We start from the raw sequence: 17,193 nt of genomic DNA, 5'->3' as shown, positions 1-17,193 counted from the left end.
AATCCCTTCTCCTCCATTCTCCTCTCGGGATCTTGGGCACGCACACACATGTGCCCGGCGTGAGTTTTAAGCCACTGGGTCTGGGATGCAAACCGAGGTCGACTACATGGGAGTCCAGCGACATAGCCATTACGCTAATTGCTGGTCCCTAAATAAAATAATTCTTGAATAAAAAGGAGAGAGAAACAACTAAAGAGCACAATAGACAAAAGATATAAACTGGTAGAACATTTTTGGTTTGTTTTTTAAAGAATATTTAAACTTTATTTATTATTATTTTCCAATTTGACCAGAGAGAGACAGAGAGAGACAGAGAGAGAAAGAAAGTGAGAAAAGAAGTTGCCAAGGTCAAGACTTGAACTATGGTTGGCCATGTAGGATCCAGCACCTTTAACCACCAAGCCACTTGCCAGCCCCAGAACATATATTGTTAATAATCAAATTAAAAATAATGCTTGGGGGCTGGCAGGTGGCATGGTGGTTAAGGCACTGGACTTCCACAAGCCCAACTACAGTTCGAGTCCCGGACCTGGTGGCTTGCTTTCTCACTTTCCCTTTCTCTCTTTCTCTGGTCAAATTTAAAAATAACAACTACAACAAATAAAATTAAATAAATAAGATAATTTTTAAAAATTATTTATTTTTAATTTGACCAGAGAAGGAGAGAGTAAGAGAGAGAGAGAGAAGGCAAGCCGCCAGGTTCAAGACTCGAACCGCAGCCACCATGTGGAAGTCTGATGCCCAACTACCACTCCACTTGCCAATCCCAATAAATAAATAATTCTTAAAAAAAAAAAAAAAACATGAAAATATTGCTTAACCTCACTTCTAAATAGATACAAATCAAAAACAAAATGATTTTTGGCATTATTCCTTTGGCAAAAATAGAGAGTTTGATAATATCCATTATCAATAAAAGGAAGCAAACTCTTATATGCTGTGATTCAGAGTATAAACTGCTACAACCACTCTGAACGACAACTAGATGATATATACCAAAATTTGGGGGCGGAGAAAAGGATATATCAAAATTTGACTCCATAATTCTACTGTTAAAATTTTTTTTTCTTTAGAGAGATTTTTGGTTATAGAGCATGTGCGCTCACTGGAGAGACAGAAAGGGAGAAATCATCCCCCAGGAGAGATGGCCACACTGTAACCTCTTCTCCATTCTCTCGGAATTTTGGGCACACACTCATGTGCACATGCCCAGTGTGAGCTTTAAGCTGCCAGGTCCAGGACTTGACCTCTCGGGATTTTGGGCACACACTCATGTGCGCATGCCCAGTGAGCTTTAAGCTGCCAGGTCCAGGACTTGACCCACGGTTGATTATGTGAGAGTCCTTTATACCATCGCCTGGTCCCACTACTGCTAAGGAATTTTGTATCCCTATATCCCAATATATATCTGGTATAGGATTCAGTATTACATGCAATAACCAAAAGCTAGAGTAAACAAGATGTCCTTTGATAGGAATATGGTTGAACAAATCATGATGTATTCATTTACTGGACTATTACGCAGCCATTTTTTAAAAAGTCTCTAAATGGTAGGTAAGGTGGCTGGATTCCACATGGTCAACTGCTCAGTTCAAGTCCTAGACCCAGAGGCTTGGAAAATACACCAGGCACATGTGCATGCGTGCCCCAAATTCCAAGAGAGTGGAGGAAAAGTGATTGTGGCGTGGCTATGCCCTCTGGAGTTGACTTCTCACTTCTCTCTCTTTGTCTCTCTCACATACTCTCTAGCAAACTTTAAATAATAATAATAAAAAAAAAAGTAAAAGGCCTTAAAACCTACATATCTAGGTTTTGCAGTTAGGTGATCTGGATTAAGCTGCTGGATTTACTAGCTAGGCAAACTTGAGCTAGTAGTTTAAGTGCTCTGCACCTTCATTCGTTGTATATAAAAGAAGAATACAAATGTTCTTTATCTCATGGGGTTGTGAGGATTAAATGAGATAGTGTGTAAAGAGATAAAACACCTAGAGTAGTGCCTGGAAGAACCAAGTTCAACGTGACGCAGACACACAAAACAGTGCATGCAGAAAAACTCTCCTAGGAGGACAAACAAGAAATTGATACATTACCTTTGGGACGACTAATTTTTCATTTTATACATATTTTTAGTGTTATAATTAAGAGAGAGATTTTTGCATCAGGGCACATGCACTTGCTGGAGAGACGGAGAGATAGAAAGTGAGAATTCACCCCCCAAGAGGGATGGTCATGCCACGATCCTTTCTCCTTTATTCTCATCTTGGGATTTGGGGCACACGTGCACACACGGCCAGTGTTAGTTTCAAGCTTCCAAGTCCAGGAGTTGAACCGCAGTCGCCCATGTGAGAGTACAAAGACGTAACCAATACACCATCTTCTGGTCCTGTGCTTTAAAATTTTTTTCCACATGACATATTACTTGTATTTTCAAGGTAGAGATGAGAACAACAAACCTGCCCTTAACATATTATTAAAAAGGTAGATTATGGGACCAGCAGATGGCATAATGGTCACATTGCTGGACTCCTACACAGTCGATCATAGTTTGAGTCCTAGACTCAGCAGCTTAAAACTCATGCCAGGCATGTGTGTGTGGCTAAAATTCGGAGAGAAGGGACTGCAGCGTGACCATCCTCCTTGGAGGGTGATATCTTGCTTTCTCTCTGTCTCTCTGGTGAACACATGTGTCCTATAGCAAAAATCTCTCTCAAATAAATAAATAAAAAGGTAGATCACAAAGAAGAATGTATGGTATGACTGCATTATTGGTCAAAAAATATGCATATATACGTGTAAAGAGAGTTAAATAAAGGGAACCAGCAGTTAGTGTAATGGCTATGTCGCTGGACTCCCACGTAGTTGACCGCGGTTCGCGTCCCAGACCCGGTGGCTTAAAACTCACGCTGGGCGCGTGTGTGTGCATGCCCAAGATCCCAAGAGGAGAATGGAGGAAAAGGGATTGCGGCGTGACCATCCCCCCAGGGGGTGATTTCTTGCTTTCTGTTTCTCTGTCTCTCTCTGTCTGTCTGGCAAGCACATGAGCCCTATAGTGAAAATCTCTTCAAAAAAAAAAAAGAGTTAAATAAAGATACACAACAGATGAGTTACAGCTTTGGTATAGTTAGAGATACCTGTAGTAAAATAGAACAGTGAAGGACTACATGTTTTGCTTATCCTACTACAGTAGCCTCCCTCGAGGGACAGATTTTACATTCCAGGATTTCAGGAACCCACACTCAATCACGATCTGAAATAGGTGAGTACAGTATAAGATACACTATACTATACAGCAGAGACCATTGGCAACTTTTATTAGGCTAGGTTGCTATCACTGTTCTATTTTACTACAGGTATCTCTAACTATACCAAAGCTACACATTTTATCACAGACATATGCATAGGAAGAAACAACATATACAGGGTTCAATTCTAGCCATGCTTTCAGGCACTCACTGGGGTCTTGGAATGTATCTCCTGTGGATAATAAGGGTAGACCATTGTATTTTCTATGATAAATATTATTTTTTATAACAAGACAAATGGGGGTTGGCAGATAGCAAGGTGGTGAAGGGCACTAGACTCCCATATGGTCGACTGTGGTTCAAGTCCCGGACCTGGAGGCTTGCTTTCACTTTCCCTCTCTTTCTCACTCTGTCCCTCTCTGGTCAAATTAAAAACCACTAACTAACTAAATAAGTAAGTTAAATAATTAAAAAAATAATAATAATAAGACAAATGCTATTTTAACAAAAAAGCCAGGCCAGCAAGCAGCATGGAGGTTAAGGTGACTGGATCCCACATGGCCAGCTGCACAGTTTGAGTTTTGGACCCGAAGGCTTGAAAACCCCACTGGACGCATGTGCACACGTACCTGGAATCTCAAGAAGAGAATGGAAGAGAAGGGATTGTAGCGTGGCCATCTTTCCCAGGGAGTGATTTCTTACTTTCCCCCTCTCTCTCTAGAGAGTACATGCACCCTATAGCAAACTGGAAAATAAAAAAAGCCATCTTCTGGGACCAGCAGTTAGCGTAATGGCTATGTCACTGAACTCCCATGTAGTCGACCACGGTTCAAGTTCTGGATCCAGTGGCTTAAACTCCATGCCAGGCACATGTGTGTGCGTGTCCAGAATCCTGAGAGGAGAATGGAACAGTAGGGACTATGGGGTGGCCATCCCCCTGGGGGGTGATTGCTCGCTTTCTGTCTCTGTCTTTCTGGGGAGTGCACGCACCCTATAGCAAAAACCTCTCCAAAAAAAAAAAAAAGCCATCTTTGCCATTCTACACCTCTAGATGTGAATCATGCCAATCTTCTGCCGTCCAATTTCCAAAGTCGCCAAGGAAAAAGATCCCATAGTTTTTCACTACAGAGTTTTCCAAAAGCTATAAAGACCTGCCAGGAGAGCATAAACAAAACCCTCCTGCAGACAAATACCTGGCTTTGTGTGGCTTGCTCCCTCCAGGTTCTCTGCTGCCAAAGTGACAGGTACCACGTCTGCCTTCAGCTCTTCCTTTCCATCACTGCCGGTGTCTTTCACTATGACGTTCACGTTCAGCTTCTGACCAGCCCTGGGCTTGACTGCTGGGTTAGCGTGCTTCCAGAAACGCTGCTTCAAGGCTTCCAGTTCTAAACCCAAACAACAACTGGTCTGTCAGTTTGCCAAGTTCATGGTCTGTGAAGATCCCAGTTATGGGGGCGGCAGGCGGTGTGGTGGTTAAGGGTGCTGGACTCCCACATGGCTGACTGTGGTTCGAGTCCTGGACCTGGTGGCTTGCTTTCTCACTTTCTTTCTCTCTCACTGTCCCTCTCTGGTCAAATTTAAATAAATTAAAAGATAGATAAATATATGTGTGTGTGTGTGTGTGTGTATAAATATATAAAATAATTCTTTAGAAAAAAAAAGATTCCAGTTATGAATTACAAGCCAAGGGAAAACAGCACACAAAGAAAAATCCCTTTACTATTAACACCTGCATCAAATTCATGCACCTTAACCCAAACTAATGAACTGCTGCAACTCTTTTTCCTTGATCATTTTTATTTTTTCAGAGTTTTTTTTTTTTTTGCTATAGGGCACGTGCACTCGCCAGACAGACAGAAAGCGAGAAATCACCCCCCAGGGGGGATGGCCACGCCACAATCCCTTCTCCTCCATTTTCCTCTTGGGATCTTGGGCACGCACGCACACCACCCAGCGTGAGTTTTAAGCCACTGGGTCTGGGACACAAACCGCGGTCGACTACGTGGGAGTCCAGCGACATAGCCATTACGCCAACTGCTGGTCCCCTTCCTGATCTTTTAAAATCAGACTTTTTTTTTTTTTGAGAGGTTTTTGCTATAGGGCATGTGCTTACCAGAAAGACAGAGAGAGACAGAGACAGAAAGCAAGTAATCACCCCTTAGGAGAGATGGCCACGCCGCATTCCCTTCTCCTCCATTCTCCTCTTGGGATATTGGGCACATATGCACATATGCCCAGCGTGAGTTTAAGCCACCGGGTCTGGGACTCGAACCATGATCGACTACATGGGAGTCCAGCGACATAGTCATTACACCAATTGCTGTTCCCCAAAACCAGAATTTTTAAGATACAAATTTAAAACTGAAGTTTCTAAATATGTGTATTTCTTTAAAAAAATGCATTAAACCAGTAAAAAAAAAAAATTCTCGACTCTTCAAGGGCTTAATTTTTCACAGGTTTCAGTCTTTTTAAAAAACTTCCTACTTTAAACATTTCACTATTGGCAATCTTACTAAATATGGGTAAGGCCAATTAAAAAGAAAAAGAGAATGACAATCCAGTCAGTGATGGAACTGAGTGGCAAGACTGGAAAAAGTTTTTTGATGAAACTGTTATATAACATAATTGGTATAATCAAAAAGGAAATTCTACTTACAGGAAGCTTCTATACCACACACCATCTTCTGTACAAACGGGGAATTATACATATTGGCAACAGTAAGTTCAGGGGGCCAAAGCAACAGAGCCTTCCCCTTCCTCCCCCTGACAATGGCGTAGAAGCCCCTCTATCTCCTTCAGCCCGCTGCCACCTGGAACCATCCTCTGCCCACTCTGCTTAACACTTCATACCACAGTGGAGTCTGTTGTGCAGGAGCTGGCAGTTAAAAAGCAGGAAAGAGAAAGCTCCTAGGCCAGCCAGTGGCCTGGTCATTAAGATGGTTAGACCCCCACGTGGCCAACTGTGCCAGGTAAGTGTGCATGCGTGCCCCAAATCCTGAGGAGACTGGAAGAGAAGGGACTGTGGCGTGACCACACCCTGCAGAGTGCTTTCTCTCTCTCTCTCTCTGGTGAGTGCACGCACCTTACAGCAAATTAAAACACAGAAAAAGAGATAAGTTCTTTCAGGGTTGAGGGGCAATGGGCATTTTCACAAAGGCTTCTCTTCTATGATAAAATCTCTAAGTTACACTAAGTTTGATTAATTTTCTAAAGTGTGGTCAAATCATGCTTTAATAATTTTGTGATTATTAGCATCTAGATGTGTTTTTTCCTTTCTTAAAGGATACTAGTAGAAAAGGGGAAAAAAAGAGAAGAAAATAATTTTATTCTGAGGCTTTAATATTAGCAGCCAAAACGCAGTCCAAAAGTTGCCATGTTTACATTGCAATCAATAGTTCAGTCTTAGAAGCAACGGGTGGTGCCAGTGAAAAGGAAACAGAAACAGGCAGATCATGACTGGTACCAAGAGCATTTTAAAAAGTGTTGAGTAGGGAGAACAAGCAGTTAGCATAATGGCTATGTCGCTGGACTCCCACGTAGTTGACCGCGGTTTGCGTCCTAGACCTGGTGGCTTAAAACTCACGTCGGGCATGTGTGCGTGCGTGCCCAAGATCCCGAGAGGAGAATGGAGGAGAAGGGACTGCAGTGTGACCATCCCCCCTGGGGGTGATTTCTCGCTTTCTGTCTCTATGTCCCTCTCTGTCTGGCAAGCACAAGTGCCCTATAGCGAAAACCTCTCTGAAAAAAAAAAAACAAGCGTTGAGTAGGAAGATTACCTGGGACCTAAATTAAGGGGCAAGCAGTGCGCTCACTGATGTATAACTGGAGAAAGCCAGGATCCTCAAAGGTCTCCATTCCCCAACCCGCTGGAGCACCCGCTTTCTTGGCCCTCTGTTAATTACTCAACCATCACACGGCTCATCCTAAAACCCTCATTCAAGCTCCTCTCCCTCCACCATTCTTTTCCTAGCACCTCTCATCTCCCTTGTGAGTGACAAGTGTCTGACTCAGCTTAAGTCTCTAAGAATAGCTCGGATCTAGAAACTGGTCTCATTCCCACTGCTCTTAGTCCGGAAGTAGAGGAAATAGAGGCAGGGATTTTCCCCCAGCTATTGCAAAGAACAGGAGTGATATATGCTGACATCAGTTTAAATCTACATGCATTTTCCTCGTGGAAATCTTATTCTATATGGGGTAGAGAAACAAATGTAGGGCCTGCCGATGGTGTAGTGGTTACGTTGCTGGACTTCCATTTGGCCAACCGGGTTTGAGTCCCAGACCTGGTGGCTTGAAAATCACACAATTCATGCGTGTGCGTTCTCAAAATCCCAGGAGAATGGAGAAGGGACTGTTGCGTGGCCACCCTTCCTGGGGAGTGATTTCTCACTTTCCCTCTTGGTCTCTGTCTCTCTGGTGAGCACATGTGACCTTTAGCAAAAAAACTTTAAAAAAAGAGAAAAAGTAACAGATGCTCCCATTGCTTTTAGTTTTCTTTTTCTTTTTAATTTGCCAGAGGTATGTGTGTGCTGGTCAGAGACAGAGAGAGCGAAAGGAAAAAGTACTCCCTGGTGACATGGTCATGCCAGTCTCTCCCTCCACTTCTCCATCCTATTGGGATTCTGGGAATGCATGCATGTACGTCTGGCGTGTTTCTCAAGTCGCCAGGTCTGGGACTCACACTGCATCGCCAGCCATATGGGATCTAACTCCTTTAACCACTGGCCTATGAGCCAGCACTTTCTTTGCTTTTACTCTTAATTTCTTCCAATGCATCCATAGCAGCCACCAGTTTGAACTTCCTGAAACGAATATACAACTGTGTCGTCTTCCTTGCCCAGAACCTTTCAGCAGTCCTCTACTAAAAAAGGCTGATGTCACATCCAAGTTCCTGGCATGGCCTAAAAGCCCTACATGACATGGGCTCTGGTCAACAATCCCCTTGCAGTTTTCTCTGTGTCTTTTATGGTTCTGTCCTCTCCACCCAGAAAGCCTTCCCTCACTCCTCTACTTTGGCATCTCCTACTAGGCTTTCTGGTCTCAGCTCCTTTCAAAAGTTTCCTTTACTCTCCGGTCCAAGTAAGATGCCCTTCTTGTAGGCTGAAATGAACCATCCACTAGTGCCTACCTTGGCCACAGCACATACATTCCGCGCAGTCTGTCCACCTATCACCCCAACACTAACTTCCTTGCAAGCTGGGACTTTGTCTTACATATTTAGCACCCAGCAAAATGCTAAATAAAACTTTATTGCATGAATGAATCAATGTTGATCCCAACTTCATGTATATCATGGAGTAGGGGCTGTCTGGAAACCCAATTTTCATGTCAATTATTTATTTTTTTCTTTTCTTTTTCTTTTTGTGGGGGAGAGAGGTTTTTGCTATAGGGCATGTGCGCTCGCCAGAAAGAGAGAGACAGAGAGACAGAAAGAGAGAAATCACCCCCCAGGGGGGATGGCCATGCTGCAATCCCTTCTCCTCCATTCTCCTCTCGGGATCTTGGGCATGCACGCACACACACCCGATGTGCCATCTGCTGGTTGAGTATGGGATTCAAACCGTGGTTAATTACATGGAAGTCCAGCAACATAACCATCATGCCATCTGCTGGTCCCTGATGTCAATTATTTCTAAAGAAAAACATGTTTTAAGTTAAAAATAAGTGCCTACCATGTGCCAGGCACTATGCTAGGTCAAATTACCAAACTTTTCTGAGCCTCAGCCACTTCATTTTGTAAAATATTGGGTCATTAGAAAAGTTATGACACATTTTTTTGCATAGAAAAATCTGTCATTGGGACCAGCAGATGGTGTAATGTTAACACCTCTGGAATTCCACTTGACCGTGGTTCAAGTCCCAGACCCAGTGGCTTAAAATTCATGCTGGGTGCATGGGCATGCATGCCCAAAATCCCAGGAGAATGGAGAAGTAACTGCAGGATGGCCAGCCCCCCCGGCCCCCCCGGGGTGTGTGTGTGTGATTTCTCCCTTTCTGTCTCTCTGTCTCTATTTGGCGATTTTTACATGCACCCTATAGCAAAAACTCTCTAAAAGAGAAAAATCTGTTATGACTTTCCCAATAGCCTATGAACTAGTGTTATGAGAACTAAGAGAGATAGTTAATGACTAATCTGCCAACATTTAATATACTAAGTACTCAGAAAACATCTTTTCTTTTTTCATTTGAAGACTGTTCAGACAACTTCTAGTCCCATATACCGAAGCTTAGCAGTATCTCATATGGTAGGTACTCAGAAATGTTTCCTCTCACCCTCTCAGTCTGGGACTGTCTAGATAAGTTCTAGTCCAAGACGAGGAAACTTCCCCACAATACTCCGCACACCAGCTCATTCTCATGCTTCTTGCTAATAGAGGTAAGATAGTTCTACTAGGTAATTCTAAACCCCTCCTCCCAATAGATGTTCACGTCCTCCCAATAAGCACCACGGGGAGCTTTCTGTCTCTTCCAAGGATGTTCTCTTCACCTCCACAAAGTCCATCCATCAGTCAACAAAGACTCACTGTTTTTTTTTTTTTTTTTTTTTTTTTTTTAATTTGCTAGAGGGGGCATGCACTTGTCAGAAAGAGACAAAGTGAAAAAACACCCCCAGTGGCATGTTCATGCCACAATCCCTTTTCCTCCATTTTCTTTCTGGTATTTTGGGCATGCACACATATGCATCAGGTGTGTTTTTCAAGCCATGCAGTCGGCCACGTGGGATCCAGCCTCCAGCCACCTTAACTACCACACCACCAGCGAACCTGAGCATGTTTTAACTGCAAGCTACAGCAACTGACATTGCACCAGCCAACAATAATAAGCTACTAAATTAAAGACAGTCTTGCTGTAAACAACTTCACTTAGAAGCAGCAACCTGGTTACTCTGTAGCAAAATGGTAATGCTCTGCTCAAAAGAAGCAGAAGGAAGCAGATCCCACAGTGACTGGACTATGCAGGGTGACTGTGGCCAAATTCCCAGCCCAGTAAGCTTGAAAAACACGCTGGGCAAAGGCACCAAGTACCTAAACTACTATAGACCGGAGGACTCGGAGGCGGCAGATTATGGTGTAATAGGAGCTCGTGGAAGGTACTCGGCTCTCTTTCTCAGATGCATGTGCACATGCTCTACCATGAACAGAGAAACAGCAGCAACCACTATTTGGGTGCTTTATGCTATCCATATTTAAAATCCCAGTGGTGTTACAGAGTCTAATTTGTTAACCACCATATCATACTGCCTCAACACAGAAGGAGCACCAACCTAGCAAAGAGTCAGGGCATTTACTCAACATGCTAGTACTTTCAGAGTTGAAGGATCATTCTTCCATTCAAGAAACAGAAATGCCTACAATGTGTTGCTCAGTGAGAGCTAGAGCAGCGAACAAGACAAGAGATTCCTACTCAGAGTGTGAAGGGAAGGCAGCGAACAAGTGATTCCATCCATCTACCCTTCAAGCCCTTCTTTAATCACTCAGGGGCAGTGAATCCCAGAGCGCTTTATTCTGAATGTTTCTTTTAGATAAGAAGTTTTCCCTTTTCCTCATTTTAACTTTCCCCAATTATCAGTGACCTGTGTTCAGTGTGGAACATCACTGCTTTCTCCCATTTGCATACTTACTACCTTCTCCACTAGAGTGTAAGCATCTTAGCTGTAGAATAAATGTCAGACTGATCTCGGTATGCCCTACAGCACCCTGCAGAGCAGACACCGTCATATTTGTTGAGTGAATGAAAAAAGAGAAATTCAGTTTTGCAAACAATTCAAGTGAATTGAAATGTTTCTCTTTTGCTGGGAAAATTGAATGATGTTTTTATGAACATCTTAATAAGATTTGACACAGAATCATAGGAAAACTCAGAATTTCAGGTTGGAAAGGCAGAAATAAACTCCTTAGTACATAACAGAACAGCAATGTGCCCCTTTGTATATGAACTATCAACAGGCTTCCCTTTTTTTTTTTTGGAGAGGTTTTTCGCTATAGGGCATGTGCGCTCGCCAGTCAGACAGAGAGAGACATAGAGACAGAAAGCGAGAAATCACCCCCCAGGGGGATGCCCACACCACAATCCCTTCTCCTCCATTCTCCTCTCAGGATCTTGGGCACGCACACACACGCGCCCAGCATGAGTTTTAAGCCACCGGGTCTGGGACGCGAACCACGGTCGACTATGTGGGAGTCCAGCGACATAGCCATTACATTAACTGCTGGTTCCCAACAGGCTTCCCTTTTAAACAAGGTTTAAATCATTCTGGAGCCCTGCCAGCTTTATTGACATGGGACTCTGCCCACGTCTGGTACCTCTGTAAGATAAGGTCCTGTGGGCTTACTGGTTTCTCCTTGGTTCCCTGTTGTCCTCACTGGCAAATAAGCAAAAGCTGCCAGGATAAATCACTCCAGGGGGCTCCCCACAATTTAAAGGGTTACCTTTGTTGGTTTCAGATTCTTCAAGTATCACAAAGGAATCTTCATCGGCACCCAGCCGGGGTTTAACGGAAACGTCTATTCCCAGCTCCTTAAGTCTGTCCAGAGTGAACCTCCTCGCTTTTGCTGCTGGCACAGCTGCTGGTTCCGGCTGCTGCCTGGGCTCTTCCACTTTGGCAACTATTTCTTCTGTTTTTTTCAGGCCTTCTTCTCTCTCCAGAGCATGAGTTTCAGATGCCACAAGCCCTCCAGCCTGAGAGTCCTCACTGTCCTTGTTCCTTAGGAAGCTGAATTCCTGTTGGGACACTGAGGTGTCCTCAGGTGAAAGTCTAGCATCGCTCTGCTTCTGTTTCTCCTGAACTTCTGGCACTTCACTTCTCACCAAATCTTTATTGCAAGACTCATCTAATCCAGTAATGGTCGGGGGTTCTGTGGAAACCACAGGGACTGCGTTAATTTCCACTTCACGTTCTGTGCCTATGGTCTGCTCACAACCTTTATTATGGTGGTCACTATTCGTTTCAGTCGCATTTGCAGTCTCTCTTTCTTTGTAATGGCTTGACTGATACTTGGATGACCTAGGAAACGGAAAGGAGCTGGAGTTGAAAAACAGTCTCATCTCTTAGCACATAATAAATCACTTAAGTTCGTTTTAAGGGACTAAGGAATCTGAACTCTTTAACCAGATGTTTGCTACAAAATCAAACGTTCACAAAAATTATAATCACAAGAAAAGAGGGTTCTTACTTCAGCAGTGACATGGCATTTCCCTGGCAAGCGGGCCGGGGTTTACGTTTGAAGAAATCATGAATGGTTTTATTCTCAGGCATGTGATATGGAAGATTAAGTGCAGACTCTACAAAATGGAACAAAACAAGCAAATACATGTAGTGTATATTCTGCAACGTCCCTTGATATTCAGTACCCAAACAGTATAACCAAACCTGATGCCAGAAAGAGAAAACAGTCCCGCCCTTGTTAAGTAAAGAGCTAGGTTATAGTGCACAGAACTCTTTGAAGACCAGCAGCTTTTAGATCTAGCTGTGAGATCCCCGAGACTTGGGAAACTTTTTTTTTTTTTTTTTTAGGTTTTTGCCATAGGGTGTGTGTGTGTGCTCACCAGAGAGAGGGAAAATGAGAAATCATCCTCCAGGGGATGACCACACCTCAATTTCTTCTCTTCCAGGTTCCTCTTGGGATTTTGGGTGTGTGCACACACATGCCTATATGATTTTCTAGCCACTGGGTCTGAGACTTGAACACTGGCTGAAATCTAGCACCTTAACCACCAGGCCATGGCTGGCCCCAAGTTTTTTAGAAATACAAATCAGAGCCAGCCTGTAGCTTGGTGGTTAAGGTGGCTGGATTCCACATGGTCACCGGCATGGTTCAAGTCCCAGACTTGGCAGCTTGAAAAACACTCTGAGTGCAGGGAGAAATGGAGAAGAAATTGCGGCATGACCATGCCCCATGAACGGTGCTTTCTCACTTCCCTCTCTCACCTTCTCCTATTCCAGCACGTGCACATGCCCTCTGTCAAATTAAAAATAAAGAAAAGAGCTCTTCTTGTAAGTGGCCTAAGGTGATTTTTGAAAATGGCTTGCCATTCACTTGATTCAGAGAACCCCACAAAGTTATGCAAACCAAGAGGTTCAAATCTCTGTGTTCACTTTAAGAACACCCATAGGAGGCCAGCAGGTGGTGTGGTGCTTAAAGCGCTGGACATACCCACATGGCTGACCATGGTTTGAGTTCTGGACCTGGTGGCTTGCTTTCTCACTTTCCCCTTCTCTCTCTCTGTGTATCTGGTCAAATTAAAATAAATTAATGAATAAATAAATAATTCTTTTTATTCCCTTCTTTTTTTTGGAGAGGTTTTTGCTATAGGGTGCATGCGCTTGCCAGAAAGAGAGAGAGACAGAGAGACAGAAAGCGACAAATCACCCCCCAGGAGGGATGGCCACGCTGCAATCCCTTCTCCTCCATTCTCCTCTCAGGATCTTGGGCACACACACAAATGCGCCTGTGCGTGAGTGTAAGCCACTGGTTCCAGGATTCAAACCGCGGCTGACTACATAGGAATCCAGAGACATAGCCATTATGCCAACTGCTGGTCCCAATAATTCTTCAAAAAAAAAAAAAACCCAAAAAACAAAAAACCATGAAATCGCCCAAGCCATTAAGGATATGTGTATCCAAAAAGCCACCAAGTATCTGAAAGATGTCACTTGGTAGATGTGCCCAAACCAAACAGTGGGTGATTGAAAGAGTGCTGAATATTTGCTGCACGCCTTTAAAAATAGACAGTAATGCTGAACTTAAGAACTTAAGGTTTACACGTAGATTCTCTGGTCACTGAGTATGTTCAGGTGAACCAGGCATCCTAGACGTGCCGTCATACTCACAGAGCTCGTGTCGGATTAAACCACACATGAGCTCCCCGTCGCATCGAGACAATCCTATGAAAAGGAGCAAACTATTCCTAAACCAGAAGAGGAGGCTGCACAGAAGAAAAAGATATCCCAGAAGAAACTGAAGAAACAAAAACTTATGGCATGGGAATATATTCAGCATAAAATAAATTAGATAGAAGTCAAAAGAACAGAAAAAAAAGAGAAATACAGATTCTTGAATCCATTTCAAACTTATAGAATCAGAATCATTTGGGGACTAACATTTTATATATGCATAAACCTTTCAAAGGGATCTTGATGCAATTAGTTCATAAAAAAATCATTAGAAAACTTCCTCTACAAATCTACTATAGTTCTGGAAATTTTCTGTTTATACTCATGTTCTGAGGGCTTTAGAACAATGGTCATTCTCCAAGATCAATTCTAAACTTGATATCTTAATCTGAATTCACATTAGGAGTGCTTAAATAATAAAAAAAACCCCAACTTCAGTTTACAAATAAATACTGTGATCTGACTCAGAATTTCCAGTACTGATTTCAATCACCTCGAACAAGGCGCTGAGTCTCACTGTGGAGTTTTTTCAGTGCTTCCTTACTTAATTTGGCTGCCTTTCTTTCCTGAAAGAAAACAAAAAGTGAGACATTAATGGCATTATCTAGAAAGATAGTGAATAGTAAGCGCTAATAAACTCCATACAAAATAAACTCAAAGAGCTCATTTATTTGCAAGTCTCAGAGAATTAATTAAATCCAATCATATTTGTATTCCTATTATGTACGAAGTAACATGTTGGTTATCTGGGAAATATGGTAGGCAAGATAAAATATTTATCCCTGAGAAACCTACAGTCTCCTGCGCTAAGAGATCAATGTGACTACCGTAAAGGGCTCCACCTCACCTTCCTCATGATGCCATTTGATAACTCACTCTCTTCTTCAAATGAACAAACTCTGCTCTCCAAAGATGGTTCCTTTTTCTAAAAAAGATTGTAAGTTGGTTATTAGGAAATAAGTAAACTCTAGAGATAGGATACTTTTTATTGAAGAATATTTTTATACTCCAACATTCTTTTATGCTACATTAGTAATAAATCAGTAGGGGTCAGCAGGTGGCCTGGTGGATGAGGCACCAGATTCCCACATGACCAAAGCAGTTTGAGTCCTGGTCCTGACACTACTACTCAATAGGCTGAGGCTGACTTGGGAAATCTCGATTTGATTCTCGGTCGCCCTTAAAAGCCAAATGTGGTGGCATATGTCAATAGTTCCAGTTATTCAGAGGCTGAGGCAGGATGATTACAAGATAGCAAGAGACTGCTTTACAAATAAAATAAATAAATAAAAAAAGAGGGCTTACAGGTGGCACAGTGGTTAAGGTGCTAGACTCCCACATGGCCAACTGCTGTTTTAGTTCCAGACTTGATGACTTTCTTTCTTCCTTCATCTCTGTCTCTCTCTGGTCAAATCAAAAATAATAATAAATATATAATTATTAAAAATTATTTAAAAAATTAATAAAAGAGGAGCTGGACCAGCAGATAGCATAATGGTTACTTAACTAGACTCCCAAGTAGTCAACTGTAATTTCTGACCCAGTGACTTAAAAAAAAAAACTCACGCAGGAACCAGCAGTTAGCATAATGGCTATGTTGCTGGACTCCCATGTAGTCGACCGCGGTTCATGTGTTGACCTGGTGGCTTAAAACTCACCCAGGCATGTGTACATGTGTGCCCAAGATCCCGAGAGGAGAATGGAGGAGAAGGGATTGCGGCGTGACCATCCACTCTGGGGGGTGGTTTCCTATGTCTCTCTCTGTCTATCTGGCAAGCGCACATGCTCTATAGCGAAAAAACCTCTCAAAAAAACAAACAAACAAACAAACAAACAAACAAACCCTCACGCTGGGTGTGTGTGCATGAATGCCCATAATCCCAAGAGGATAGTGGAGAAGGGATTGTGGTGTGGCCATCCTACCTGGGGGGTGATTTCTCACTGTCTCTCTGTCTCTATCGAGCAGCTCCTGTGCCCTACAGCAAAAAATCTCTCTTCAAAAAAAAAAGAGGGGCCAGCAGGTGGCATAGTGGTTAAGGCACTCGACTCCCACATGGCCAACCACAGTTCCAGTCCTGGACACAGTGGCTTGGAAATCACCCTGGGTGAATGTGCCCGTGTACCCCAAATCCTGAGGAGAATGAAGAAAGGATTGTAGCATGGCCATCCCCCTGGGTGGTGATTTCTCACTTTCCTTCTCTCTGTCTCTGTCTCTCTGGCCAGCATACGCACCCTATGGCAAAATATCTTTACAAAAAAAAAAGGGGTCAGAAGGTGGTGTGGTGGTTAAGGTGCTAGATCCCTGGGACCAGCAGTTGGCGTAATGGCTATGTTGCTGGACTCCCATGTAGTTGACCACAGTTTGAGTCCCAGACCTGGTGGCTTAAACTCACGCTGACCGCATGTGTGTGCATACCCAAGAGCCTGGGAGGAGAATGGAGAAGGGATTGCGGTGTGGTCATCCCCTCTGGGGGGGTGATTTCTCGCTTTCTGTCTCTCTCTGTCTTCCTGGCAAGTGCATGCTCCCTATAGCAAAAACCTCTCCAAAAAAAAAAAAAAGGTGCTAGATCCCTCATGACCAATTCTGCAACTGTCCCAGACCCATGGCTCAAAAACACATTGGGTAGGTCAGGGCCAGCATGAAGTATGGTAGTTAAGGGCACTGGATCCCACATGGCCGACTACGAGTCCCATACCTGGTGGCTTGCTTTCTCACTTTCTCTCTCTCTCTGTCCATCTCTGGTCAAATTAAAATAAATAAATAAAACTATATAAAATAATTCTTTATTAAAAAAAAAAAACAAAACACACTGGGTGGAAGGGTCAGCAGGTGACGTGGTGGTTAAGGGCTCCCACGTGGCTGACTGCAGGTCGAGTCCTGGACCTGGTGGCTTGCTTTCTCACTTGCTTGCTCACTCTCTCTCTCTGTCCCTCTCTGGTCAAATTTCAATAAGTAAGTAAAGCTATATATAATAATTCATTGTTTAAAAAAAAAATAATTGGGTAGGGGGCCGGCAGGTGGCATGGTGGTTAAGACATGGGAGTTAAGAACACTGGGTT

The 17,193-nt window shown here is 43.2% G+C and overlaps 1 protein-coding gene across 1 annotated transcript in view; it reads right to left on the bottom strand.

Moving 5' to 3' along the window:
* Nucleotides 1-17,193, bottom strand: part of CLSPN (claspin) — a 44,264-nt gene that overhangs the window by 17,859 nt on the left and 9,212 nt on the right. Inside the window, exons 5-9 of the mRNA XM_014587879.2 lie at nucleotides 14,981-15,058; nucleotides 14,627-14,699; nucleotides 12,413-12,521; nucleotides 11,669-12,243; nucleotides 4,436-4,627 (exon numbers count right to left, since the gene is read on the bottom strand). Coding sequence (XP_014443365.1) covers nucleotides 4,436-4,627; nucleotides 11,669-12,243; nucleotides 12,413-12,521; nucleotides 14,627-14,699; nucleotides 14,981-15,058 — 1,027 coding nt within the window. The remainder of the gene's footprint in view (nucleotides 1-4,435; nucleotides 4,628-11,668; nucleotides 12,244-12,412; nucleotides 12,522-14,626; nucleotides 14,700-14,980; nucleotides 15,059-17,193) is intronic.

Source organism: Tupaia chinensis, unplaced genomic scaffold (genome assembly GCF_000334495.1).
Source record: "Tupaia chinensis unplaced genomic scaffold, TupChi_1.0 Scaffold000239_1, whole genome shotgun sequence".
In the NCBI taxonomy this organism is placed as follows: domain Eukaryota; kingdom Metazoa; phylum Chordata; class Mammalia; order Scandentia; family Tupaiidae; genus Tupaia; species Tupaia belangeri.
This window is presented reverse-complemented; position numbering and strand designations above follow the sequence as displayed.